General features: G+C 44.0%; 1 protein-coding gene across 1 annotated transcript in view; it reads left to right on the top strand.

Moving 5' to 3' along the window:
- LOC124719705 overlaps positions 1-27,467 on the top strand; it is an 88,826-nt gene that overhangs the window by 28,567 nt on the left and 32,792 nt on the right. The window contains exons 3-4 of the mRNA XM_047244910.1: positions 11,296-11,462; positions 21,338-21,465. Of these exons, the coding sequence (XP_047100866.1) occupies positions 11,296-11,462; positions 21,338-21,465 (295 nt within the window). The remainder of the gene's footprint in view (positions 1-11,295; positions 11,463-21,337; positions 21,466-27,467) is intronic.

The following is a 27,467-nucleotide window of genomic DNA, read 5'->3' as shown; positions in this document are numbered from 1 at the left end:
ACTTTGAACATTAGTTAATTCATTACTCTGCGGCGCTGATAAGCTACGCTCGTCGTCACTATTATTTCTCAGTTTAGTTTGGAGCCTAGTGTTACGTTTTTCACACGCCATAATTGTCACAATATTTCACACGATAACACAGAAAAGCACAATTTGAAGAGCAAAATAAAATAACATAGCAATGGAAATAATGTCTACTTAATTGCCAGCGCAGCTGCGAAATACTTGGTGCAAATCTACATGCATGCCACAACTGTTTTACTGTACAACAATGAAAGGCTACAACTACAAAGGAGATTCTCTCTACAATTACGCGCTAGCAATAAACAAAATCTACACTAATTACACAAACTACAAGAAAAATCAGAAGATTCCAGTGAGGTATCCTAGGCTAAGGGTCGACGTATGAAACGTCCCCTTTGAACAATTTATATATGACTGTGCTTAAACTGACATAAAATATTTTTAGCGCAACGCTACGCGCTGTTCACATCCAGCTGCCGCTGTCCAACACTACAATGGCAGACAACAATGCAAACTGGCCACAGACTGCACACAGCACAGCCAGCGATTTTCGTACAGAGGTGGCATTACCAATTAAAAAACCTAAACGGCCTACTTACAACACGCACGGCACAGCGGACATACCAGGAACCGCGGTGTTGGCCGTCGAATGGCGCTGGTTGCGCAGCATTTGTGCACCGCCGCCGTCAGTGTCAGCCAGTTTGCCGTGGCATACGGAGCTCCATCGCAGTCTTTAACACTGGTAGCATGCCGCGACAGCGTGGACGTGAACCATATGTGCAGTTGACGGACTTTGAGCGAGGGCGTATAGTGGGCATGCGGGAGGCCGGGTGGACGTACCGCCGAATTGCTCAACACGTGGGGCGTGAGGTCTCCACAGTACATCGATGTTGTCGCCAGTGGTCGGCGGAAGGTGCACGTGCCCGTCGACCTGGGACCGGACCGCAGCGACGCACGGATGCACGCCAAGACCGTAGGATCCTACGCAATGCCGTAGGGGACCGCACCGCCACTTCCCAGCAAATTAGGGACACTGTTGCTCCTGGGGTTTCGGCGAGGACCATTCGCAACCGTCTCCATGAAGCTGGGCTATGGTCCCGCACACAGTTAGGCCGTCTTCCGCTCACGCCCCAACATCGTGCAGCCCGCCTCCAGTGGTGTCGCGACAGGCGTGAATGGAGGGACGAATGGAGACGTGTCGTCTTCAGCGATGAGAGTCGCTTCTGCCTTGGTGCCAATGATGGTCGTATGCGTGTTTGGCGCCGTGCAGGTGAGCGCCACAATCAGGGCTGCATACGACCGAGGCACACAGGGCCAACACCCGGCATCATGGTGTGGGGAGCGATCTCCTACACTGGCCGTACACCACTGGTGATCGTCGAGGGGACACTGAATAGTGCACGGTACATCCAAACCGTCATCGAACCCATCGTTCTACCATTCCTAGACCGGCAAGGGAACTTGCTGTTCCAACAGGACAATGCACGTCCGCATGTATCCCGTGCCACCCAACGTGCTCTAGAAGGTGTAAGTCAACTACCCTGGCCAGCAAGATCTCCGGATCTGTCCCCCATTGAGCATGTTTGGGACTGGATGAAGCGTCGTCTCACGCGGTCTGCACGTCCAGCACGAACGCTGGTCCAACTGAGGCGCCAGGTGGAAATGGCATGGTAAGCCGTTCCACAGGACTACATCCAGCATCTCTACGATCGTCTCCATGGGAGAATAGCAGCCTGCATTGCTGCGAAAGGTGGATATACAATGTACTAGTGCCGACATTGTGCATGCTCTGTTGCCTGTGTCTATGTGCCTGTGGTTCTGTCAGTGTGATCATGTGATGTATCTGACCCCAGGAATGTGTCAATAAAGTTTCCCCTTCCTGGGACAATGAATTCACGGTGTTCTTATTTCAATTTCCAGGAGTGTATACAGATATATTTTCTAAATCGTTTTGCATTTTTGGATCTCAGATTGTTCCTCAGATTGTTACGAAATCATTTATATAGATAAGGAACAGCAGTGGGCCTATAACACTACGTTGAGGAATGCCAGAAATCACTTCTGTTTCACTCGATGACTGTCAGTTATAAGGAACTGTGACCTCTCTGACAGGATATCACGAACCCAGTTAGCTAACTTAGCTGATATTCCATAAGCACCCAATTTCAGTACAAGCCGCTTGTGTGGTACAGTGTCAAAGGCCTTTTCGAAATCCTTGTCGATAGCACTCAACACTTCGCGCTTCACAAGAATGATGTTTTCTGAATCCGTCTTTGCTGTGTGTCAATAGACCGTTTTCTTCGAGGTAGTTAATAGTCCTCACACGCAATATATGTTCCAAAATCCTACTGGATATCGAAGTTAATAATATGAACCTGTAATTTACTGGATTACTCCTTCCACCGTTCTTGAATATTGGTGTAACCTGTGCAGCTTTCCAATCTTTTCATACGGATCTTTCGTCCAGCGGACGGTTGTATAAGGTCGTTATGTATGGAGCTGTTGCATCAGCATACTCTGAAGGAAACGTAATTGGTATACAGTACGGACCGGAAGACTTGCTGTTATTAAGTGATTTAAGTTGCCTCACAAATCGTAGGATATCTGCCTCTAGGTTACTCATGTGGAGAACTGCTCTTGATTCGGATTCTGGAATATGCAGAAAGAGTTTAAAGATTTGATTGACAATGAAACAGGATAAAATCACGAATGTCGACAGACGAGATTCCTTGTTTTGTACATCAAAAAGCACTTTGTGCTAAATTTGCAGGCCTCTGGTACACGGCGAAATTGGAAGAAAGCATAGTATAATTGCTGAAGTCACACGCATCTTCCGTTTTCAGCTGCAACGGTTTTCAGTGAAACTGAACAATTCCTATGGAGACTTCATATCGTACTGCAAAGTACGTAGGTTTTGTCGAGAGACATACCTGGAACGACTTAAAACTTGCTAGCGTTTAATTTTTTGACGGAAAAAGGAATGCAGGAACGAAAATGAAAACATGTGTACTCTAGTGCAGATTTCACATTTTAACTAGTCTTCACTGCACACTGCCCACAGTATTGCACTGCAAGGTAACTTTTTCCTCATTTGATGGGGATGGATTGAAAAAGAAAATCGCGTTTCTGGAACGGACACATTCTGACAAAGACTGTGAAGTTCCCTATCACTGGTGTTAAAGGAAATACGGAGTTTGAAGAATACGTTGTGACCTAGAAAGAATTACAAGGGTAGTATTATAAAGTTTTTGAGATTTTTAAAAGTTTGTTTACATTAGCGCTTCATTGCGTATTAATACAGGTTACGTAACATCAGTGCTCTTGTGCCAAGTTCTCCTCTTCCTTTGTGTAAATTTTTCTGTCAAAACATCTCTAGCAAATGCGATGTTTGCTGTAGAAATCAGAAGGCGGGGATGTGTAGACTGTGTAGGTTATGGTTTATTGGGGCGAATGTAGCGGCGAGGAAACTGGGTAGATAAGACGCTCTCCATGGCAACGTACGTTATGTAGAAAGGACAGAAAACTCGCTGAAAAGGAGGCAAAAATTTGTGCCCTTGAGGCTGAATTAGTAAATGAGGACTTGGAATTATGTAGGCTAAGGGAAGAAACAGGGACGGGAAAGGTAGAAGCAAAAAGAGAAACTGTTGAAAAAACTTCGAAATTCAGTTAGTAAATCAGTTTGGCTTGCTATCTGAAGTAGTGGAGGAAGGCCCTCATCCAGATGTAGTTGAATGTATTTTGAAGCAGAATATTAGCTTCAAGAAAAAAGACATATAGGGATCAAATCAGAATAGGAAAAGAAGAATATTGCTTCTAGTTAACAGTCAAGGCCAGGACCTTCAGGAGGAGTTAGGTGCAGCGTACCAGCTCACAAGTTTTGTGAAAACAAATGCTAGGGAGACCAGGAAATTACAGTTGGGGCAGCAGGAAACAGCCTGCGGTATGAATCCAAGCTGTACTATTGCGAGAGACTTGGATGAAATAGGAACATGAACTGGCCACACAAATGTGGTGTCTGTGGAGGTCTTTCAGCGCCATGTTCGGTCCTGCGTAAACACTGCTGTAAGGCGTGTTAACACTCTGGTTTGCTATCTGAAGTAGTGGAGGAACGGGATGTTCCAGATACCCCCAAAACCTCACATATGCGATGTTCCTGTTGACATTACTGGTAGGTGAGGACACACTACGCATGGCCTGCACCTAAATAGGAAGGGGAAAGATGAGTCAGCTTCTCTATTAGCAGACACTGTAAGGGGGAGGCTCAGTCACAAGAAGGTGGCCCCTGTGGTTAATGGGACCAGGTAGACAGGTTTTTTATGTTAAGGTCAAAGTCCAAACAGGCAACACTCAAGAAAAATAGAATAACAGAAGCTTCATGTACAGTAAATAGGGATGAAGCTAACGGTAGTATCAACTTACATCAGAATATCAGGGGAATAAAAAATAAAGTAAATGATCTGTTAGCATATGTAGATGACCTATTACGCTGTCAGCCAAAAACAGGAAGTTGTTAATCTGTGATGATTTCTAAGTAAACTTTCTAACCAGTTCAGATCGGAAAAGTGTAAGTGTTATTAATTGCATATAACATAGAATCAGCTATCAATTTCCCTACACGTATAGCTCAAGGCAGTAGCGCTCTAATAGATAATGTATTTGTACAGCAAGAGGGTGTAAAACTAACAAATGCTTCTCCATTGATAAATGGATTATCAGCCCATTATGTACAATTGATTAAATTAGAAAACACAGCAAAGTGTACAGTTCAGAAACCATGAAATAAAACTGTAAGGTTGCTCAACCCAGTGTTTATTGAGCAATTCAGAGAAAATTTAATAAATGTTAATTGGGGAGATGTATATAATGAGCCAAATGCACTTGTGCCCGGGCATGGCCCGTGAGCCAATATCTTGGCCACCCCATTTCTACACTCCTCGTTTCCTTCGTAATTCCTACAAACACTAACACCTGTATTCGTACTGATAACTAATTTAAATACAACCTACTGGTGAATTTTGCTTAATAGGTATTCGGCCACTGACCATGGCATATTTCTGTGCCTAAGACTTCGTCTCCTAAATGTGGAGGCACCACCAAAGGCAATAAACAATGACACAACACTAACTTGTGGAAAGAGACCTATCCGAGATTTCAATTTTGATGTATTCTAAAGCTTCCAGCAGATAAGGGCAACGCTACAATGCTCATGAAATAATGAACCTACTGCAGAAAAACTTGCGTTGTATTACAACCATGAAGGTACAGTGAGATTAAAAGCAATCTCCCAAGATCAGTACTTAGGGTAACGCATCAGCTAGTAAAAGCCTCTTCGATTTCTCTCACCAACTAGAAATGTCTTACTAAATCAGAACTGGTCCCATCAAGATTGTGTGGTATACCAAAAATTCACAAACCCGTCATTCCATTAAGACCAGTTGTTAGCGCTGTGGACTGCTCGACAAGCGTGACTGCCAAATACCTGACCAGTCTTCTACAGACCTCTGTAGCAAAAAAAGACGTATAAAAAAGGTTCAGTTCATTATACAAAAAATAGAATTCTTCATGTCCATCAGATATTAGCCCACTTAGAAGTTCTATTACTGCTTACTATAGTTGCTCTTAATAAAACGATGTCACATATGGAATTTACACTCCTAGACAAAAAAAGGAACACTCCGTGAAGGAAATATCCGAAAGATACAGACAGTTGTAGTTGTGCTGTACATGAGCAGACAAACAAGTGGATGACTTATTCAAGAGGGAAGCTTAACAAGTTAAGGAAGTCAATAATGCGTCCTTATGTAAGCAATTTTTCATCTTGACATTGATTGACAGAGTTGTTGGATGTCTCCCTGAGCAACATCATGCCATATTTTGTCCAAATGCTGCGGTAGATCGTCAAAATCCCGACCTGGTAGGACGTCCCTGCCTATATTGCTCCAATTATTCTCAATTGGGAAGAAGTCTGGCAACCTTGCTGGCCAAGGTAGGGTTTGGCAAGTCTAAAAACAAATAGTAGAAACTCTCCCCATATGCGAGAGGGCATTATTTTGGAAAAAAAGTTAGCCAAGAATGGCTTACCTTGAAGGCAGCAAAACGGGGTGTAGAACAGCATAGACGAACTGCTGTGTTGTAAGGGTACCACAAATTAAAACCAAAGAAGTCCTGCTGTGAAACTGGAAGGAACAGCTCATCAGCCGAGCAAGAAAAATCCCTATCGTTGGTTTTGTTATGTTGATGACACTCATACTTCGTTATATAGCCTCATGGACAAAAAGAACTCAGAATTTCTAAACTTTCCGAATGATATTAGTTATAATATAAAATCCAGTATAGAAAAAGAGAAAGAAGTTGAAATATTTTAGAATGTACGGCTACTTAGAAAATCCACATATGTTAGGCACAGAAGGTCTGCAAAAACCTCACTGACACATGTTGATACATTCACAAGAATTCCAGTCATTGTCCCAAACTGAAAAGAGCAGTGATGAGAACATTGGTGGGCTGGGCTTAAATAATGTGTCACCAGAGTAGTTGGAGGAACGCTCCGACCATTTAAACACTACTTTCAGAATAAATGATTAATCTGAGAAAGAGATAAATAGGGCAATAAGTCAATAAAGGTATGGAGCTTCTCACGAAGAAGAAACAAAGATTTACTCCCATTCGTAAAAGCAGTCATGGTTCACATGATCAGAGTACGAGGAATACATAGTATTGATGCAGTGTTTATACCAATTACGAAGGAGCGTGAATGTTTTGAACACTGTAAAGAATGTACGGCCAGCACTTGGCACAGGAGGAATATATAAATTGTCTTGCGTACACAGTCAAGCACACATGTGTAGTGCAAAGAGAAGTAAAGATTTCTTGCTTAAGGAACAGAAGAGCAGTTGTCATCTGCGAAATAGCAATAAATCGGCAGTTGCAGAACATCCACTGGGACCAGGGAAACTAAAAATTCGTCTCTGCGATACGGAACCAATATTACTGTGCTTGAATTTACAGAGAAGGCATTCAAATTCCAAAGCACGAAAGCCACTTTAACGGAAAGAAGAATGAGAGAAATTAGACTAGTTGCTGGCCTCAGTGCTGAATACAGAAACCAGCGCCAAGTGTTCCCCAGCAGAAGCTCGACAACGCACGCACTCGTGACTCTGCGCTCTTAAGCAGCCGTCTGATGACGTCACAGGGATCCGGACAAACAGTTCAGCTTGTAGAGTTTGTAGAAGTTTCAAACTGCTGCCTGAGCCTTTTTAGCCTCTGAAGATGTCTCCAGCATTTGGAGACGAAACGTTAGACACCTTTCCTTTTTTTTTTTTTTTTTTGAGTCATCAGTCTTCTGATTCTTTTGATGTGGTCCACCACGAATTCCTCTCCTATGCCAACCTCTTCACCTCAGAGCAGCACTTGCGACCTACGTCCTCAATTATTTGCTGGATGTATTCTCCAATTTCGTACCATGGAAGTCATTCCCTGATGTCTTAGCAGATGTCCTATCATCGTGTCCCTTCCACATATTCCTTTCCTCTTCCATTCTGCGCAGAACCTCCTCATTCCTTACTTTGTAAGTTGACCTAATTTTCAGCATTCGTCTGTAGTACATCATCTCAAATGCTGTGATTCTCTCCTGTTCCGGTTGTCCCACAGTCCATGTTTCTCTACCATTCAAGGCTCTGCTCCAAATGTACATTCTCAGAAAATTCTTCCTCAAATTAAGGCCTATGTTTGATACTAATATACTTCTCTTGGTCAGGAATGCCTTTTACGCAGGTGCATATCTGCTTTCGATGTCCTCCTAGCTCCATCTGTCATCGGTTATTTTGCTGCCTTAGTAGTAGAATTCCTTAATTTGATATACTTCGTGACAATTAATCCTGATGTTTTGTTTATCTCTGTTCTCATTTCTGCTACTTCCAACTCCATTCGTCTTTCTTCCATTTATTCTCAATCCATATTTTGTACTCATTAGACTGTCCATTCCATTCAGTCCATCATGTAATTCTTCTTCACTTTCACTTTCAGGATAGCAATGTCATCAGCGAATCGTATCATTCATGCCCTTTCAACTTGAATTTTAATCCCACTCCTGAACCTTTCTTGTATTTCCATCATTGCTTCATCGATGTACATACTGGAAATACGGGGGAAACACTACATCCCTGCCTACATCCTCTTTAATCCGAGCACCTCATTCTTGGTGATCCATTCTTATTATTCCCTCTTGGCTTTTGTACATATTGTGTATTACCCGTCGCTCCCTACAGCTTACCCCCGATTGTTCAGAATTTCTAACACGTCGCGCCATTTTACATTACTCAACGCCTTTTCCAGGTCGACAAATCCTATAAACGTAACTTTATCGTTCTTTAGTCTTGCTTCTATCACCGACAGCAACGTCGGAATTGCCTCTCTGTTGCATTTACCTTTCCTAAGGCCAAACTGATAGTCATCTAACTCATCCTCAATTTTCTTTTCCATTCTCCAATATATTATTCTGGTCAGCAATTTGGATGCATGAGCTGTTAAGCAGGCTGTTCGATAACTGTCGCACTTGTCAGCTCTTGCAGTCTTAGGAATTGTGTGGATGATATTTTTCCGAAAACTAGATGGTATGTCGGCGGTCTCATACATTTTACACACCAACGTGAATAGTCGCTTTGTCGCCAGTTCCCCCCAATGATTTTAGACACCCTGATGGAAAGTTATCTATCCCTTCTGCCTTATTTGAGCTTAAGTCCTCCAAAGCTCTTTTAAATTCTGATTCTATTACTGGATCTCCTATCTCTTCTAAATCGACTCTTCTTTCTTCTTCTATCACATCAGACAAATCTTCCCTCCTCATGGAGGCCTTCAATGTACTCTTTCCATATATCCACTTCCTCCTCCTTTTTTGACGGTGAAATTCCCACTGCACTCTTCATGTTAGCACCCTTTGCTAACAATTTCACTCAAGGTTGCTTTGACATTCTTATGCGCTGACTCAGTCCTTCCAACAATCATTTCTTTTTCGATTTCTTCACATTTTTCAGGCAGCCATTTCGTCTTAGCTTTCCTACACATCCTGTCTATTTCATCCCTCAATGACTAGCATTTCTGTATTCCTGAATTTCCCTGAACATTTTTGAACTTCCCTCTTTCATCATGGGTAATAAAATAAATACTTCAGTTACTTATTTTAATTCCCATGGTTTCTTCGCAGTTACTTTCTTTGTACCTATGTTTCTCTTTCCAACTTTTGTTATTGTCATTTTCAGAGATACCCATTCCTCTTCAAGTGGACTGCCTACTGGGATATTCCTTGTTGCTGTATCCATTGCCTTGCAGATCTTCAAGAGTATCTCGTCATTCCTTAGAACTTCTGTAACTGACACATTTACGTATCGATTCTTTCTGACTTATCTCTTAAACTGCAATGTACTGTTTATCATTACTATATTGTGATATGAGTCTATATCTGCTCCTGCGTATGCCTTACAATCCACTATATCTTTTCGGAATCTCTGTCGGACCATGATGTAATCTAACTGTAGTTCCCCATATCACCCAGCCTTTTCCAATTATACATCCTCCTCTTGCGACTAAGAGTATTCGCTATTACTAGCCGAAATTTATTACAGAACTGAGTTAGTCTTTCTTCTCTCTCATTCCCTATCCCAACCCCACATTCTCCAGTAACCATTTCTTCCACGTTTTCCCCTACAACTGCATTCCAGTCGCCCATGAGTATTGGAGTTTCATCTCCCTTTACGTACTGTATTACCCTTTCAGTACCTTCATATACTTTTTCTGTCATCTTAAGCTTCCGACGTCGGCATGTAGTATCTGAACTATCGTTGTCGGTGTTGGTTTGCTGTCGATTGTGATAAGCGTAACTGTATCACTGAACTGTTCACTGTAACACACTCTCTGCTCTACCTTCCTAAAGAATCCTACTCCCGTTATACTGTTTTCTGCTACTGTTGATATTACCATAACAGCAGCCCCAAAATACGACCGTCCCGCCCCACAGCAGAACCCATGGATAGAGACCTGCACCGGTGCCTGGTCACCTACACAGCCTTGTACGACGATCCCCAGTCGACGTTCGAAATCTGTACTCGCCGGTGAACACAAGCCCACTCCACTGATCCAGATTCCGTTTCACGTGTCCCCTTAGGCAATTTCTTCGCACTCCAAGGTCCCAGGTAGTTGTTTATTGTTGTTCGTAGTTGTCGCCTAGTGATCACATTCATCGTGTGGAACTGGCTACTTACTGATTGTGTCGACGAGCCTCCGAGTTGACACCAAACTGAGGGAGTACTTTTACAGACAGAGACTCCAGCAAAACACAAGTGGAACTGAGACCACAGAGTTCTACCTCCATGATACACAGGCAGTCATATGTGCCCCTGAATAGGACCAAAATTTCCTGCAGCTACTTCCTTAATTCCTTGGTGCCTCCCTCTTCCTGTCACTGTCATTTATGCAGCACTGCGCGGACCTGTGAAAGTCGTTTGGTTCTATTCTAAATCAACTGCACTACATTCCTGCAAAAAACTGTGGAGCAAATGTAGACAAACAAAACAACGCTGCAATTTCTCTTGGTTATTGAGCTGTCGCATATTGTGCTAAAGCGTGGGAGAATGGCACTCATACAGTTAAGACGTAAGGAGCCATGTTGACTATTAATGACATTGCTACAACAGCTCCCACTTAGGGGTTGCATGTTCTGTCACATTTTGTCCCTGCTAACCTCACAATCAAGGATGCCAAGGTACTAATTCCTAAGACAGGGTGCAATAAGTATTCAGTCCAACTGAGTAAGGTAGCGCAGTATGGTCTTTCTTGTCACGAAAGACCAAGATTCAACCTCATCCAAACGGCACAGGAGAGACATGGCAGCGTCTTGAAAACGTGGTATTATAGTGGAAGTGCTGCTCGTGACTATGGCGCCAAGTAGCAGACGGTGAGCCATGTTGTGGGGGAGTGCCCACTCCGTGCCTTTGAAGGCGGTCTGCCGTGCTTGTCCAATCATAGTTCTGGCTGCATGTTTGTATGTGAATTCTTGTATTTCATCAGAAATGATCAGTTCGCCAGCCTTAATTTACGCCAGAATTCCTGTCTGACACCTCGATTCGTCTCTAATGGGCTGGCGACCTCTATCAATGGGAAACGTAAAAGCTGGAGAGAGGCAAGTTGAGTTTAGTTTTCACTATTCTATTCTACAAAATACAGTCAAGTTTCAGAGTATCATCTGTCACATAAGCTGACTCCATTTTATTTTGAAAGGTTGAACAACATGGAATGGAACATGACAACGCTGCAAGCGGCTGATCTGAGGCATCATATCCTGTCCCAGTCAGTGCATGCTGTTCGGCGCATCACAAGAGCCGTGGTCGGCAGGGTGAGATGTGAGAGGCGGCGTCATCTTCAGTTTAAGTGGAGGAATGAACCTGGTGAGTATATTATTTGGAAGTTCGTTATTGTTAAATAAAGTGTAATGTGCTCATTTAGGTATTCTATAAAAACTCTCGTCGATGCTTATGAACACATGATGATGGAGTTGCACCACATTTGAAAATTCAGTCCTAATAACAGTGCATAGAAATAAAAACATCAGAAGTAAATAATAATCACACTGGAGAAAAGAAACAGCTACCTAATCACAACCGATTGCATCTAACAAGAGAAGATCACCAACCTGGTCTCACATACAAAACGCACACTTGCCAGGTGTGAGCCCCAGCTGTCTATGTCGCGCGGAGATTTGCGCCACGATTATGACCGTACGCAGTTAAGACCTTCTGACCACATAGCTTTTCAACGCTCGTGTACCACTTGTTTCTGGCACGCTCCGCTGCGTTCGCCCATTGTCGGAGCTCGAACTACTGTGCGGTACGGTGAGTAAGAGGTTCGCGTTTATAGTGCCGGTGAACCGACAAGCGACAGTGTGGCACGTCCAGGAGCAGTATACAGTGACGGTCAAATTGCCACGTTTAAACGTCAAAGCTCGCGACAGTTGTGACCGGTAAGCGCCGTTATATGTGGCTATTCGACTAACTCTTACACGAGGCAAAAGAAACTCTATGAGCGTTTCTTTGTGCTACTATTTGTACCTTGCGATTTAGTTGCGGCAGTCATACAGAAGACCCGTTAAATGGAGAGAAGAATAGTTGATTGACGTTAGACTATTCTTTATGAGAGGATGGCGGTGACAATGATGACGATACCCTTTCACCACGATCATTGTCGTCAAACAACTTCATTGGCACAATGCGACGGAGACGTAAAATCACCAACTGACTGTTTAGGAAGCTTGCTTTGAAGAAGTAATATTGTCAGATTTCACCTTGCCTCTGTCCGTAACAGAGACCTGTGTGTGTGTGTGTGCATGTGTTTTATGAAAAACTGCTGCAGAATATGTCCTAAAATATTGCTAAACAGTGTTGACAATATATGCGCATGGCATTGAAATACTATCTGCTCATATTGCTTACCCGTTTTTCATGTTAAATAACATGTGTTCTACTCGAAGAACAAAGTTTCGAAGCACATGGGGCAGACGTGACCGGCTCCACACACGTCTTCCCACACTTGCGACGTGAAGCGGGTCTGAGGGCTCTGGACGTCACCCCGCTGCACAGTGCTCTGCACTCGTGCATCAGGCAGCTGCAGTGGGGCGCAGCCAGTGGAAGTCAAGCTGCACCTACAGAACTCTAAAAACTCTGCACTCAAGACGTCTGAAATGAGTATTATCTTAAGTATGGCCATTTATTTTAAGAGTGGGCTGGTGTTTGGTATCTAGGGTTGAGATCTTGCAAGTGTACGTTTTTCTCCTTACAAAAGAAGGTCGAGTTAGTTATGTTTATGTGGAAGGTTACAAGTAATAAACATGAAGGTTGAGAACAGATTTCATTCGATGTCAGATAAGGAGAGATCATGCTGACACAGGAGTAGAGCACACCGCCTCTAGCCTCGACAAGGGCCTGAGTTGGCCGACAAAGAGAGTCCACGAGTCTCTCCAGTTGTGTCGTGTTCAGCTGACGTCACTCAACAGGTCCCGTAGAGCCGCCAGACCGCAGGGACGTTGAGACCGCCGCTGTCCACACGCTGGAGCCAGACATTTGCTGTGAGGCTGAGACCGGATGGCTTAGCGGGCATGTCGGGATGCGGCAGGACGGCTGAGTGTTCGGCCGTCCAGCCAGGAGCGTGTCCACGTGGCCTGTGAACACGGCTGCTGTCTTGGGAGCGTCCCCAGGGCACTCAGCATGAAGGTAGCGCACAGGTCCCGATTAAAAAATCACTATGCGATGTGATGCGATCTAGACTGCTCGCTCACTAAACTTCAGCACAGATCTGAGACACGTGACGTTTTAAGACTCCCGTTCATTGTCGTTGCGATAAAAGTGACAATGCAGGAAGGTACTGTAACTTTTACGAAATTTTTAGACCTTTAATGCCATATGCTACAGAGCGTACGGGGATCCACTACACGATGCCAACCCCAGCAAACAGACACTAAGAGTTGCAAGAAACGACAGAGCCCGTGTCCTTAGAAATAGTGTAAAGTGCGTTATAAAAAGTAGCGGAATTTGGCACATTGTGTACATTTATTTACTTCTTTATGCGTTTATTCCACCTGATAAAATTAAGGCATTAGTGCACTCTCTTATATACACTCCTGGAAATTGAATTAAGAACACCGTGAATTCATTGTACCAGGAAGGGGAAACTTTATTGACACATTCCTGGGGTCAGATACATCACATGATCACACTGACAGAACCACAGGCACATAGACACAGGCAACAGAGCACGCACAATGTCGGCACTAGTACAGTGTATATCCACCTTTCGCAGCAATGCAGGCTGCTATTCTCCCATGGAGACGATCGTAGAGATGCTGGATGTAGTCCTGTGGAACGGCTTGCCATGCCATTTCCACCTGGCGCCTCAGTTGGACCAGCGTTCGTGCTGGACGTGCAGACCGCGTGAGACGACGCTTCATCCAGTCTCAAACATGCTCAATGGGGGACAGATCCGGAGATCTTGCTGGCCAGGGTAGTTGACTTACACCTTCTAGAGCACGTTGGGTGGCACGGGATACATTCGGACGTGCATTGTCCTGTTGGAACAGCAAGTTCCCTTGCCGGTCTAGGAATGGTAGAACGATGGGTTCGATGACGGTTTGGATGTACCGTGCACTATTCAGTGTCCCCTCGACGATCACCAGTGGTGTACGGCCAGTGTAGGAGATCGCTCCCCACACCATGATGCCGGATGTTGGCCCTGTGTGCCTCGGTCGTATGCAGTCCTGATTGTGGCGCTCACCTGCACGGCGCCAAACACGCATACGACCATCATTGGCACCAAGGCAGAAGCGACTCTCATCGCTGAAGACGACACGTCTCCATTCGTCCCTCCATTCACGCCTGTCGCGACACCACTGGAGGCGGGCTGCACGATGTTGGGGCGTGAGCGGAAGACGGCCTAACGGTGTGCGGGACCGTAGCCCAGCTTCATGGAGACGGTTGCGAATGGTCCTCGCCGAAACCCCAGGAGCAACAGTGCCCCTAATTTGCTGGGAAGTGGCGGTGCGGTCCCCTACGGCACTGCGTAGGATCCTACGGTCTTGGCGTGCATCCGTGCGTCGCTGCGGTCCGGTCCCAGGTCGACGGGCACGTGCACCTTCCGCCGACCACTGGCGACAACATCGATGTACTGTGGAGACCTCACGCCCCACGTGTTGAGCAATTGGGCGGTACGTCCACCCGGCCTCCCGCATGCCCACTATACGCCCTCGCTCAAAGTCCGTCAACTGCACATACGGTTCACGTCCACGCTGTCGCGGCATGCTGCCAGTGTTAAAGACTGCGATGGAGCTCCGTATGCCACGGCAAACTGGCTGACACTGACGGCGGCGGTGCACAAATGCTGCGCAGCTAGCGCCATTCGACGGCCAACACCGCGGTTCCTGGTGTGTCCGCTGTGCCGTGCGTGTGATCATTGCTTGTACAGCCCTCTCGCAGTGTCCGGAGCAAGTATGGTGGGTCTGACACACCGGTGTCAATGTGTTCTTTTTTCCATTTCCAGGAGTGTATAACCTGACATCTCAATGGGCCAACATTACGACATGCGAAGGACACGGGCAGCTTACGGTGGTGATAATTATACTACTTCTGCTAACAACAACAACAACAACAACAACAGTGGAGACACATAAGAACACACGTTTCTCTTGATGGGACATGCACAACTGTTGATACACATCCCAGTGATAAAATCAACTGCTGATGTACAATTTTGCAACTGTAGCAGGTATTATCACTGATGACAGAAATTAATGTATGGGGTTTCATAAATTCCACATGTTGTGCTTTATATCAGAATACACATACTACAAAAATTGTAGCTCTGCATCTTCAAGTTGACTTAGATGTAAAACAGTGTAACTGTTTCAAACTGTGGATGCATTACTTTTACATGTTTGTTCACCTTTCTTTTAACAAATTACACAATGATAAAAATATCAAAACTTTACGTACTGCAATTACATAACATTATTGCTTCAGTACAAACAGTCATGATTGCACACAACGTTTGGCCTTGGAGCGGAGTGGAAGAGAGGGGAGTCCCTTTCTCTCTCCCTCTGTCGCTCTTTGTTTTAACTCGCAACCGTCGGTAGCTACAGAAAACTCTCGCTTCCCCACGGGAGGTATGCTTCGAAAAGGATCGAGGCACAGGAAAGTTCCATCTGAGGTTACGTCCTGGCGAGACTGTTGTTAATACTCGTACATCTGTATTTATGGGAAGAATTGTCCGATTATCTACGGCTAGAAGTCGAAATCTATCGTTTTGTAAATCCTGCTCTTCGACTGTGTGGCACACCTAGGCCCAGACATAAGCTCAGATGTCAGTTGAATTGCGATGAAGAGTGGATTGAAGTTTAAGAGAATGGTCTGGAAGAACAAAATGCGGAAAGGAGTGGGACACAAAAGTGCAAAGCAATCACGAACTTCATTTGAATTTCTCTTGGGCTGTAGATATTACGTTGATGAATACCACACAGGCAGTTCATTTGAACAGAAATGGACACCTATGAAAAGGGCATCGTAGGAATTGGACAAACAAAGATAGATATAAGGAGCTAACGGAAAAGAAACCTTGGGAAACAGAAAAAAACACAGCAATTGATCAGCAAATAATTGGCGAAAGTGTCAACCAAGAATTATTGATGTTGGCGTCTAGAATATACGAGAATGGCGCTATAGCATTAGATACAACCCTGAAGGTATAAGCAGATAGTTGCGAGGCCTACCGCACAATGAGCATAACACCTCATGTATGGAATTTGTCGACAGGAATAATATATACAGAGGAATGGAAAAGATGATAGAGGATATGATAGATGACGATCATTTTGACTGTCAGAAGGCTAATAGCACAAGAGGGCGGCACGTCTGACATTGTAACTGATGCGGGAAGCAAAACTTGGAAAATAAAATGGACACATTCATAGGCCCTGAAAGGAAAAGCATCCGGAAATGTAAAATTCTGCAAAATGTTCGGAATATTGAGAAAAATAAGAGTAAGTTGCAAAGAAAGACGGGTAATACGTACAAGAACCAAGAGGAAACAATAAGGTTGCATGACCAAGAACAAAATACTGTCCCATCTTCCTACCAAAGCGTTTGGTATGTTCCATTCTTCACCGATTCTGCTGAGAACCTCATCATTTTTTCTTTTATCAGTCCATCTAATTTTCGACATTCTTCTCTAGCACCACATCTCAAACGCTTCGATTCTCTTCCGTCCCGGTTTTCCCACTGTCCATGTTTCACTTTCACAGAATACTGTGCTCAAAACTTAAGGCGTAGATTTTGGGAAAGTCGCCCAGAACTGTGGGTCAGGGGAAACTTACTGTACGAGATGAGAAGGGAAGACTAATTGTTAAAGGACTGCATCGGACGAGATTTGAAAACCTAAGAGCTTAAGACAAGGTGATATGCATGACAGAGATTACTGCTAAAACATTGATCACAAGTTATTAAGAGTGAGAAGGTAAGCACATTGTACATAACAACGGTGGGATGGGGCGGTGAAAAATAGATGGGAATGACAATGAAAGATGCAGGAAACTGAAACGGAGTGAAGCAAAGAGTAGTTACAGTGATAAAAAGCTGGATGGCGAGAACCAAGGACACGTTTAGAGTTAGCTCTCACCTACGGAGTCCTGAGATACTGGTGCCTGGGGGAGGAATCCAGGTGGTGAAACAGGCGCTGGTGTCACGAATGTCACGTCGTAGACCATGCTCTGCAACAGGATATTGTGAGTTACCAGTATATACCCTCAGCCTATGCCCATTCATCCTAATTGATAATGTGATGGTAGTCATGCCTATGTAGAAGGCTAAACAGTGTTTACGTAGTAGCTGGAATATGACTTGTATCTTTTCGCAGCTGGCTCTCCCTTTGATAGAGTATGTTTTGCCAGTTACAGGGCTATTATAGGAGGACACACTCTTGTTAACTCGAGATCAATGTTTTAGCAGTAATCTCTGTCTTGTATATTACCCTATCTTCCACCTTTAAGCTCCCTGGATGCGGTCCCCAACATTCCTTCTCATCTTGTACGGTAAGTCTCCCCTTTTCCCCCTTTTCCTAGACCTGTCCAGTCCTTTTCCTTAACCCTTCTTCCTTCCGTTTCAACCCTTTTACCTGCAGAAGGAGCCACTGGCTCCGAAAGCTTGCCAATCACAACAGTTTCTATGTGTGTTCTACCGCTGCTTCGTGAGTCGATTCTTTTATCTGTCCTATTAAATAATTTTATCAATGATTGTTTGATTTCGTTGTTACAAAACTGACAGTTGATGTTAGTTGACTTCGTTTGGCCGTGAACATCCTCTTTGAATGTTCTTCTCTACTCTTTTATGTTCTCTTTCATTTTTCCATTATGAGTTAGTTTGTCCTTGGTTAAAATGGCTCTGAGCACTATGGGACTCAACTTCTGAGGTCGTTAGTCCCCTAGAACTTAGAACTAGTTAAACCTAACTAACCTAAGGACATCACACACATCCATGCCCAAGGCAGGATTCGAACCTGCGACCGTAGCAGTCTCGCGGTTCCAGACTGCACCGCCTAGAACCGCACGGCCACTTCAGCTGGCTACTTTGTCCTCAAGGTAGCAGAATTCTTTCAGTTCGTCTTGATCCTCGTCTACAATTCTGACAAGTTGAACACTGATCCGATTTCTGCTAGACATCATTAATTTAATCTTTCTTTGGTTTAGTCTTAATTCATAGAGTCTACCCATTAGAGTGTTCATTCTACTCAACATCTCCTACTGTTACCTCTGACTTCCATTGAGAACAGCAATGACATCAGCTATTCCTGTCACTGATAACCTTTCAACATGAATTTTAATTCCATTTCTGAACCCCATTTTTAATTCCGTCATTGCTTCTTCGATGTACAGATTGAATCGTAGGGGCGATTAGATGTATGTCTTTTACCTTTCCTAACCTAATCTGTTTGTTATTGGTCTTCCTACTTTATCCTCTTGTTTGATGTACAAATTGCACGTAACCCTTCTTTCCCTAGAGGTTACACCTACTTTCCTTAGAGTTTCGGAAATCCTGCAACATTTTAAATTATTGTACGATTTTTATCTAACTACAAATCCTACGGACATGCCTAGATTTTCCTTAAGTCTCGCTTTAATCATCAATCGCCAACTGAGAAGTCCTTCGCTGATGCCTTTATCTTTCCTAAAACCAAATTGATCGTCATCTAGCACTTCCTCAATCTACTTTTTCCTGTTATATACATATTCTTGTCAGCAACTTGAGTGTGAGAGCGCTTTAGGTAATTGTGTGGATGTCCTCGCACTTATGTGTCCTTGAACATACAGAACTATGTGAATGATATTTTCAAGAGATACTGATTGTTTATCTGGAGAACCAGTTCGAATAATAATTTGGCTTCCAAATTTCTGAACAATTTTCGAAATTCCTAAGAACTCTTCCACATGCCTTCCACATGATTTGATCGCGAGTCTTCCTGACCCCTGTCTGTTTCTGTGGGCTGGAGAGGTAGGCCCCTCGACGGCCGCTGCTTCCCGTGACGTCTCACGAGGCCACCTGAGGACAGAGCAGCGTCGACCTGACCGCCACAGGCAAAAGCGACTCCCGCCGCTGAACACCACAGAGCGCCCTACACTGTGCTGCTTGTGGTGTGGTGTCAGTGGTAGCCACAGATCTCAACCCAGGTTACATCGGTCTGTCTGTGATGGCTGGTGAACTTCTCCCAACCCGTGGCTATACATTCTGCAGTCGTTGCCCTACAGCCAGATGCCAGTGTAATGTGTCGGTACGATGCTCTCAAGTCCCTCATGCCGATGATTCGTTTTTTTTACAAAGTCATTAAGATGCACGTTCTTTGGACTTTCTCTTTTGCGATTTGCGATGAGTAATTCCAATAGCATTAGGAACAGAACAAACATCGTGTACACACATCATTCTCCATCTGTAGCAATGTCTTTTTTGTACTGAAAATAGGCTCGCATAAGAACGAAATGCCAAAAATCTGGCACGGGCATAAAAATAATGCAGTATTTTTCTTAAAGACGTTGTGTCTGCCATTAACTGTAACATTATTTGTTTTCACGACTGCATTTTCGATCCTATGCCCTTTATACAGGTATACAGCAATAACCTAAAAGTGAAGTGCAGATGGCATGTATAGAACGCCACTATCCTCCCACACATGAGGCAGTTATATTACAAAAAATGCTAAAAACAGCACATCACTTGCATCGGGCCACTGGAGGTGTCAAAATTTACAAATCTTCTGACGTGTGTATATCTCACTGTTGTCTCTGCATGCTGAGTCTCCTAACTGCGACTGTACATCAACTTTAGATGAGCGTAAGGATCATAGCAATGGCATCAGGTAAATTTATTGTTACTGATGTTAACATCACTAACATGAATCCCCTCTAACCACTGTTCATGTTGTTCATATGACAACTGAGGCGGTTGGTGGGGAACATATTCACAAGTCGTTTCTTCTTTGCTCTTAGCAGTGATTGTACATGCCACAGTAAACGTTTTATACCAGAGTATCTTAATATCGTGTTTACATTTGTTAACAAAATTTGGCATTCTGTTTACGATACAAGCATTTGGTGTAAAGAAATAAGATAAGACATTTCTTTATTGTGATAGTGCGTAATAGTACATATGGTATCCATCGTCAAAGGCTTACAGTAGCTTGGCTGCTCATAAAAACATGGCAGTAATAATCATATATATATATATATATATATATATATATATATATATATATATATATATATATACATGTGTATTTTTTGTACCATATTAACATCACAAAGGCATAAATCGCCTTCACAACAAGTTTCGTACATGAATTGATCCACTGGACAAATAAAAAGAAAAAGGAGTACAAAAATGACGTAAAGACATGTGATGAGATACTTCTCACAAATTACAGAACATTATGTGTATCACCATGTAATTGCAAAATGTACTGTTAATATGTAAGGTACTGTACCAGTACAAATGTGGCCATACATTTCCATGGCCCTTAGAACGTTTAGGCCGAGAATGGCTTTTTCAGCTACACTTGCAAAACACCTTATTCATTTTTTTACTGAATTATTCAAATATATTACTTATGTTAAAATAAATACACCCTAATTATAAAAACGTGTATGAGTGGACATAATTCTTTCTCATTTCCATACATATCATACAACTCACAGGAAACGTCGTAAAGACTACTCATATTATAAAACCAGCATAGACACGATCCTGTGCAAATCGTTACGTCCTATGCTTGTCAGTAAGTCAAAGTTAAATAGCTAAATTATACATTCTCATTTATGTTGCTTTCTATTATTAGCACGTAAAACTGACTGGAATTTATCTCGAGGTCTCTTATTTCTTAAATCTATCTTATTGTTGGGCAAGCCGTGTGGGTGATTTTTGAAATAGTTGTATATTTCCACTTCTTCAGGTATTTTGATACTTCTTAATTTTTATTACTGGATCTACGTTAGGTGATGGTACTCCTCTCTCTTTGCTTGATGTGCTCTTTAAATCTGTCGCTGGAATATGAGCTTTGTAACGTCCGGTCAAGGTGTCCGTGCTGTAACTCATACGATTACTGACATTGCATACTGATCTAGTTTCAAAAGGTAAATGCTACCTGCATACACTTTGTGGGGGCAGAGAGGGAAAGCTGTGCTTCCTACAGAAGTCTGATCCACTGGCTTGTTCATCAGTCCGTCGTCTCCCGTCTTGTGCAGAACTGCAGGTCCAGGCGGCTGTTTTCCGGGAACGCCTCTCCAGCTACTGGCGGGACTTCGCGCAGCTGCTCTCACACGGTGCGACGCATTTGTCACAGCTGTTGGTTCCCCTCGCATTCGAACGTATGGTAAGTGGAGTTTTTTCCTCCTCTTATAAACTGTATTATACGTACAGGAGGTGAGAAAATGACACACACCACCTGGTCAGTTCTTGGAGAGTGTTTCCGAGTTTACCTTCTTCACACTGTAGCTATCTTTGGCTCTCCAGTTCTAATACTAACCTTCTGGAAGAATTCTGAACCAACCTCTACTTCTGTGAGCCTTTTGGGGCTATGATACAGGGAGGCTAAGCTCGGAATGGTTAGAGATCGAAGAAAATCGTCTGTATCTTTCTTTTCTCGTATTTGCTAGCTACTTCTCTTACAGATTCAGATAACTTTGCATCCAATCCTGCTTTACAAGCTGAAGCATGTTAGCTTCATATTCAGTGGAGAGTGGTCTAGAGTCTCAGTGTGGCATTTAAAGTCTCCATCAGCATCAACCTGCAGTTGAGGTCCACCAGTTAGCGCGTGTTGCGCCAGCGAGTGGCTTTGTTAAAGGCACTGTGCTGCTACAGTCACAAGCGGAATATCTGGTGAATGCGTCAAGGCCAATGAAAATCTGTGCCAGACTAACCTGAAACCGGATGCTGCTTTCTGAGAGCATCCATCTCAGTCGTTAGCCTTTCTGCACGTGTCTCGTGGCGTAACTCGAACCATTATCGAGTCTGAATTCTCTGTCTGTGATTTATGAACACTACCACCAGTGATTTTCCCACTACCGAGGATAAAAGCTATGTGAACACATACACTGGACTCGCATTTCGTGAGGACGACGGTTCAATCCCGTGTCCGGCCATTCTGATTTAGGGCACGGCCGACTTCCTTCCCCATCTTTCCCTAATCCGATGAGGCCGATGACCTCGCTGTCTGGTCTCCTTCCCCAAACAACCCAACCTTAACACATAGAATGGCCACTGCACATTATGACTGTTTGGATTCTGAAAGTAGTATACATGGAAAGCAAAAGGACGCAATATGATCTGTGTCTTTGTGTAACTTTTGGTGGCGTATGTAGCAACGTGCCAGTCCCTAAAGTATCATGTGAGCCTCAATTTCGATCGTTTGAGAAGAGAATTAGGCGATACCTGTTTTAGTGAACTGAAAAGGTTCTGAGTAGATTAAATCTTTTTCCTATAAATATTACGGATGTTTGCTGGATGGTAATTTCAAAGATTGATAGTTGCGGGTTCCGCATTTAAGGATGGTTTCTGCCGACATCGTGTCATGTCCTGTCATTGCATCTTGTTTTCGTTACCATCATCCATGCATTTCACTGCAGGAAGGGCAATTTACCTGATACGTATCCAATATTTTGTAGAGTTAGTACCTCACAGCTTGCGAGAATGTTTAAAGGACGACTTCTTTATTACATTTGCGGTGCAGATACGCTTCGTTGATCATACACTGCACCTGCTTAGGAAAAGTGTAATTGCAAAAAGTTATTCCGTGAAACCAATGTTGTACAGATAGTTTCGATTTAAAGACACACTTTGCTTTCTGAATTAAACTTGAGTCTTCAGACACTGCAGCAGTCCCGAGGTATTCGTATTCGAGATAATTCCTCTCGTGGTTCCTCACTACAGCCCTGCAGAGTAGTTCGGCAAAGCGTGCTGTGGCCCAGGTAGCGACGCAGCTTACGATTTTGACCCTGTGCCCCTGGTAACTGGGCTCTCACATAATACTGTGCACAAATATGTATGTATGTATGTATGTATGGTCAGAATAGTTCAAATGGCTCTGGGCACTATGGGACTTAACTTCTGAGGTCATGAGTCCCCTAGAACTTAGAAGTACTTAAACCTAACTAACCTAAGGACATCACACACATCCATGCCAGAGGCAGGATTCGAACCTGCGACCGTAGCAGTCGCGCGGTTCCAGACTGAAGCGTTTAGAACCGCTCGGCCACCCCGGCCGGCATAGATTAGGTCTAGATGGTAGAAAGCGCAGTGGCGCCATAGCAAGGACGACGGATTCAACGTATTGGAAGGTGCCGATACAAAAGTGTGCAGCACCTTCCAATTCACTGCTCCTGCACAACGAGGGAAATTCTGCATTTTATTTTACGTTTTCTGTACTGCTTATCGACGTATCGGTAAGAGTCGACTGCAGCCACGTGTCACCACTACAGTGATTTTGGGTCGGTCCGTACGCTGCACCCCCTACTGTGTGGACTCGGCCCGTGTCGCTCGCTGGCCTCCCTCGCCCTGTGTTGCTGTGACGCCCACAGCCGGGCTGTCGGAAGCGCGAAGCGGCTCAGACCGCAAACGGGATGTTAGCTGCCCGCTGACCGCTAACTGCATGCTGTCACAGCGAGGACATGACGCACGTCCCACACACACACACACGTAAACGCGTGCAGTATTCCTGGCGCACATCCTCAAAGCTCTACTTACGCAAATACGAATTGGAGGCGATAAATCGCGATCCCGTCTAGAACCGGTCGGCCATGTATGTATGTATGTAAATTTAAAAAATATTGTATTCGAAAAGGATTTATTTTTCTCTGGCTCCTGCCATCAATATAAAACTGATAAAGGAGGTATTTCATTCAAAAAATATGAAAAAGAAGAACAACTGTATTGTGAAAACAACTGAAAGCTTTTAAATTTCCATTTTTTCTCGTATTTGTTATATACGTAACAGTTTTGTTATTTCGTAATTGATTCATTACAATATACACATTCTTTTGTGAATAAGGTAATTTTTTAATTTCCAATGTCTATTAAACACTTATTAGTAACTCATAGAGAGAGAGAGAGAGAAGTTTTCAGTGTGTACATACAGGGTGTTTCAAAAATGACCGGTATATTTGAAACGGCAATAAAAACTAAACGAGCAGCGATAGAAATACACCGTTTGTTGCAATATGCTTGGGACAACAGTACATTTTCAGGCGGACAAACTTTCGAAATTACAGTGGTTACAATTTTCAACAACAGATGGCGCTGCAAGTGATGTGAAAGATATAGAAGACAATGCAGTCTGTGGGTGCGCCATTCTGTACGTCGTCTTTCTGCTGTAAGCGTGTGCTGTTCACAACGTGCAAGTGTGCTGTAGACAACATGGTTTCTTCCTTAGAACAGAGGATTTTTCTGGTGTTGGAATTCCACCGCCTAGAACACAGTGTTGTTGCAACAAAACGAAGTTTTCAACGGAGGTTTAATGTAACCAAAGGACCGAAAAGCGATACAATAAAGGATCTGTTTGAAAAATTTCAACGGACTGGGAACGTGACGGATGAACGTGCTGGAAAGGTAGGGCGACCGCGTACGGCAACCACAGAGGGCAACGCGCAGCTAGTGCAGCAGGTGATCCAACAGCGGCCTCGGGTTTCCGTTCGCCGTGTTGCAGCTGCGGTCCAAATGACGCCAACGTCCACGTATCGTCTCATGCGCCAGAGTTTACACCTCTATCCATACAAAATTCAAATGCGGCAACCCCTCAGCGCCGCTACAATTGCTGCACGAGAGACATTCGCTAACGATATAGTGCACAGGATTGATGACGGCGATATGCATGTGGGCAGCATTTGGTTTACTGACGAAGCTTATTTTTACCTGGACGGCTTCGTCAATAAACAGAACTGGCGCATATGGGGAACCGAAAAGCCCCATGTTGCAGTCCCATCGTCCCTGCATCCTCAAAAAGTACTGGTCTGGGCCGCTATTTCTTCCAAAGGAATCATTGGCCCATTTTTCAGATCTGAAACAAGTACTGCATCACGCTGCCTGGACATTCTTCGTGAATTTGTGGCGGTACAAACTGCCTTAGACGACACTGCGAACACCTCGTGGTTTATGCAAGATGGTGCCCGGCCACATCGCACGGCCGACGTCTTTAATTTCCTGGATGAATATTTCGATGATCGTGTGATTGCTTTGGGCTATCCGAAACATACAGGAGGCGGCGTGGATTGGCCTCCCTATTCGCCAGACATGAACCCCTGTGACTTCTTTCTGAGGGGACACTTGAAAGACCAGGTGTACCGCCAGAATCCAGAAACAATTGAACAGCTGAAGCAGTACATCTCATCTGCATGTGAAGCCATTCCACCAGACACGTTGTCAAAGGTTTCGGGTAATTTCATTCAGAGACTACGCCATATTATTGCTACGCATGGTGGATATGTGGAAAATATCGTACTATAGAGTTTCCCAGACCGCAGCGCCATCTGTTGTTGAAAATTGTAACTACTGTAATTTCGAAAGTTTGTCTGCCTGAAAATGTACTGTTGTCCCAAGCATATTGCAACAAACGGTGTATTTCTATCGCTGCTCGTTTAGTTTTTATTGCCGTTTCAAATATACCGGTCATTTTTGAAACACCCTGTACTTAGAACAGCAACAGCAATGGCAGCTCAAAAACAATACACACACACACACAAACACACACACACACACACACACGCACGCACCATAAACATATTGTACATGTTCCACACGGAATATAACTCTCTCTCTCTCTCTCTCTCTCTCTCTCTCTCTCTCACGCACACACACACACACACACACACACACACACACACACATGGACGCACCCAGTGTACAATGAAACATTCATAATCTCAAACATGCACTCAGAACTGTGACAAACAGCTCATCAAAGTATTCCACACACACCCAGTCAAATGGAACACCTTTTTACCTTTTTACTAACAAATAAACCCACCCAGACACATCAGTAAATAGTCTGGGTGCAGCAGATTTCCACACCTATGCCCCCCGATGAACCACTTGTGATCGTGATAGGACACCCCTGCTTCCAGCTGGAATTGCAGTATATACCTCAGTATATAACCTCAATCGAAATGTCTCCTGATAAGCATTTGTGGCGCAGCGCCAATGCCCTAGAGGAGGCTCCTATTGAAGTCCCTGAACGTGAAAGTTTTTCAGGCTGTGCAAATCACCGTGTCTGTCATGCAGACTTGTGGGATAGTCCAGCTCTACCTCTAGGACATATCCCTCAACAGCATCAGCGGCCATATATTTGATCTCTTTCCTCAGTCTGGTGATTTCCGCTTTGGACATCCATGAGAGCCCTTGAAAAGGGAGACTTTGTTGCATGGTTTGCTTTGAGAGACAGTTTACATCCAGGTAAAGGATGAAACTGAAATCGTCAGACAACCTGTACTCCCCCTCGATTATTTGCAAGTTATTTGCCTTGGCATACCTGCGCACACATTGGCAAAGTCACTTGTGGACCGCATGTTCCAGGAAGACATGCATCTCAACGTTGGTCAAGAATTCGCTGCTGGCTTGTGTCTTTCTTAACATGGCATCCCACGAAATCTCAGCCATATGCTACAGAACTTCTCGAAGATGTTGCCGGTCAGATGTACATGGTGTTCATCATTTTACATGTTCTGATAAATCAGAGATGCCGAAGTCCTGCTGTTCATTCACCAAGTGCCCGTTCTTTCCATTCATTATGGAAATGCCTCTTAGTTTACTAGAGAGTCCAGATATTCGTATGGAAAGACCCCTTCTCCGTCACAAGTTGAAACTCTTGAAACTCTACATCATCGAGATATGTGGCTCCCTTTGCTAAGAATATCTCCAGGACGCGTTGGTTCAGCAAATTTCTAAAGAGACGTGAGCATGAACCGTTGTGAATCCAGGAAGCGGCATGTATTTGTGAACGATGTCAGCAATGACACTGATCTCATCATCCTACTACCCAGACTCGTCAAAGTGCTGAACTAGAAAGTGGGCATCATGCTCACTGAAATTGTGGAAAAGATGGCTGTGTGCTGTGGCAGTTGGTACTTACAGTTACATGGGTTGTCAGCTGCACTCTGGGACTTCCCCGTTACGTGGCCACAGTCTCTACAGGGAGCTTCCTCACCTCTGTCCAGTCACAGTCCCCAGGTATAGCGATCAGCTGCCTGCTTGTACAGTGCATCATTTCCTTCACGTTGGTCATGAGGACGTTTTCACTATAAATGTTATAAACATCCCGGACAAGACTTTCAAGCTCAGTGAGCAGCCATTTCGCACTATCCCCTTGACATAAGATTTTAATTTTAG

Source organism: Schistocerca piceifrons, chromosome 11, assembly GCF_021461385.2.
Source record: "Schistocerca piceifrons isolate TAMUIC-IGC-003096 chromosome 11, iqSchPice1.1, whole genome shotgun sequence".
Classification (NCBI taxonomy): Eukaryota; Metazoa; Arthropoda; class Insecta; order Orthoptera; family Acrididae; genus Schistocerca; species Schistocerca piceifrons.
The sequence above is the reverse complement of the archived record's forward strand: the minus strand, read 5'-3'. Positions and strand labels throughout refer to the sequence as shown.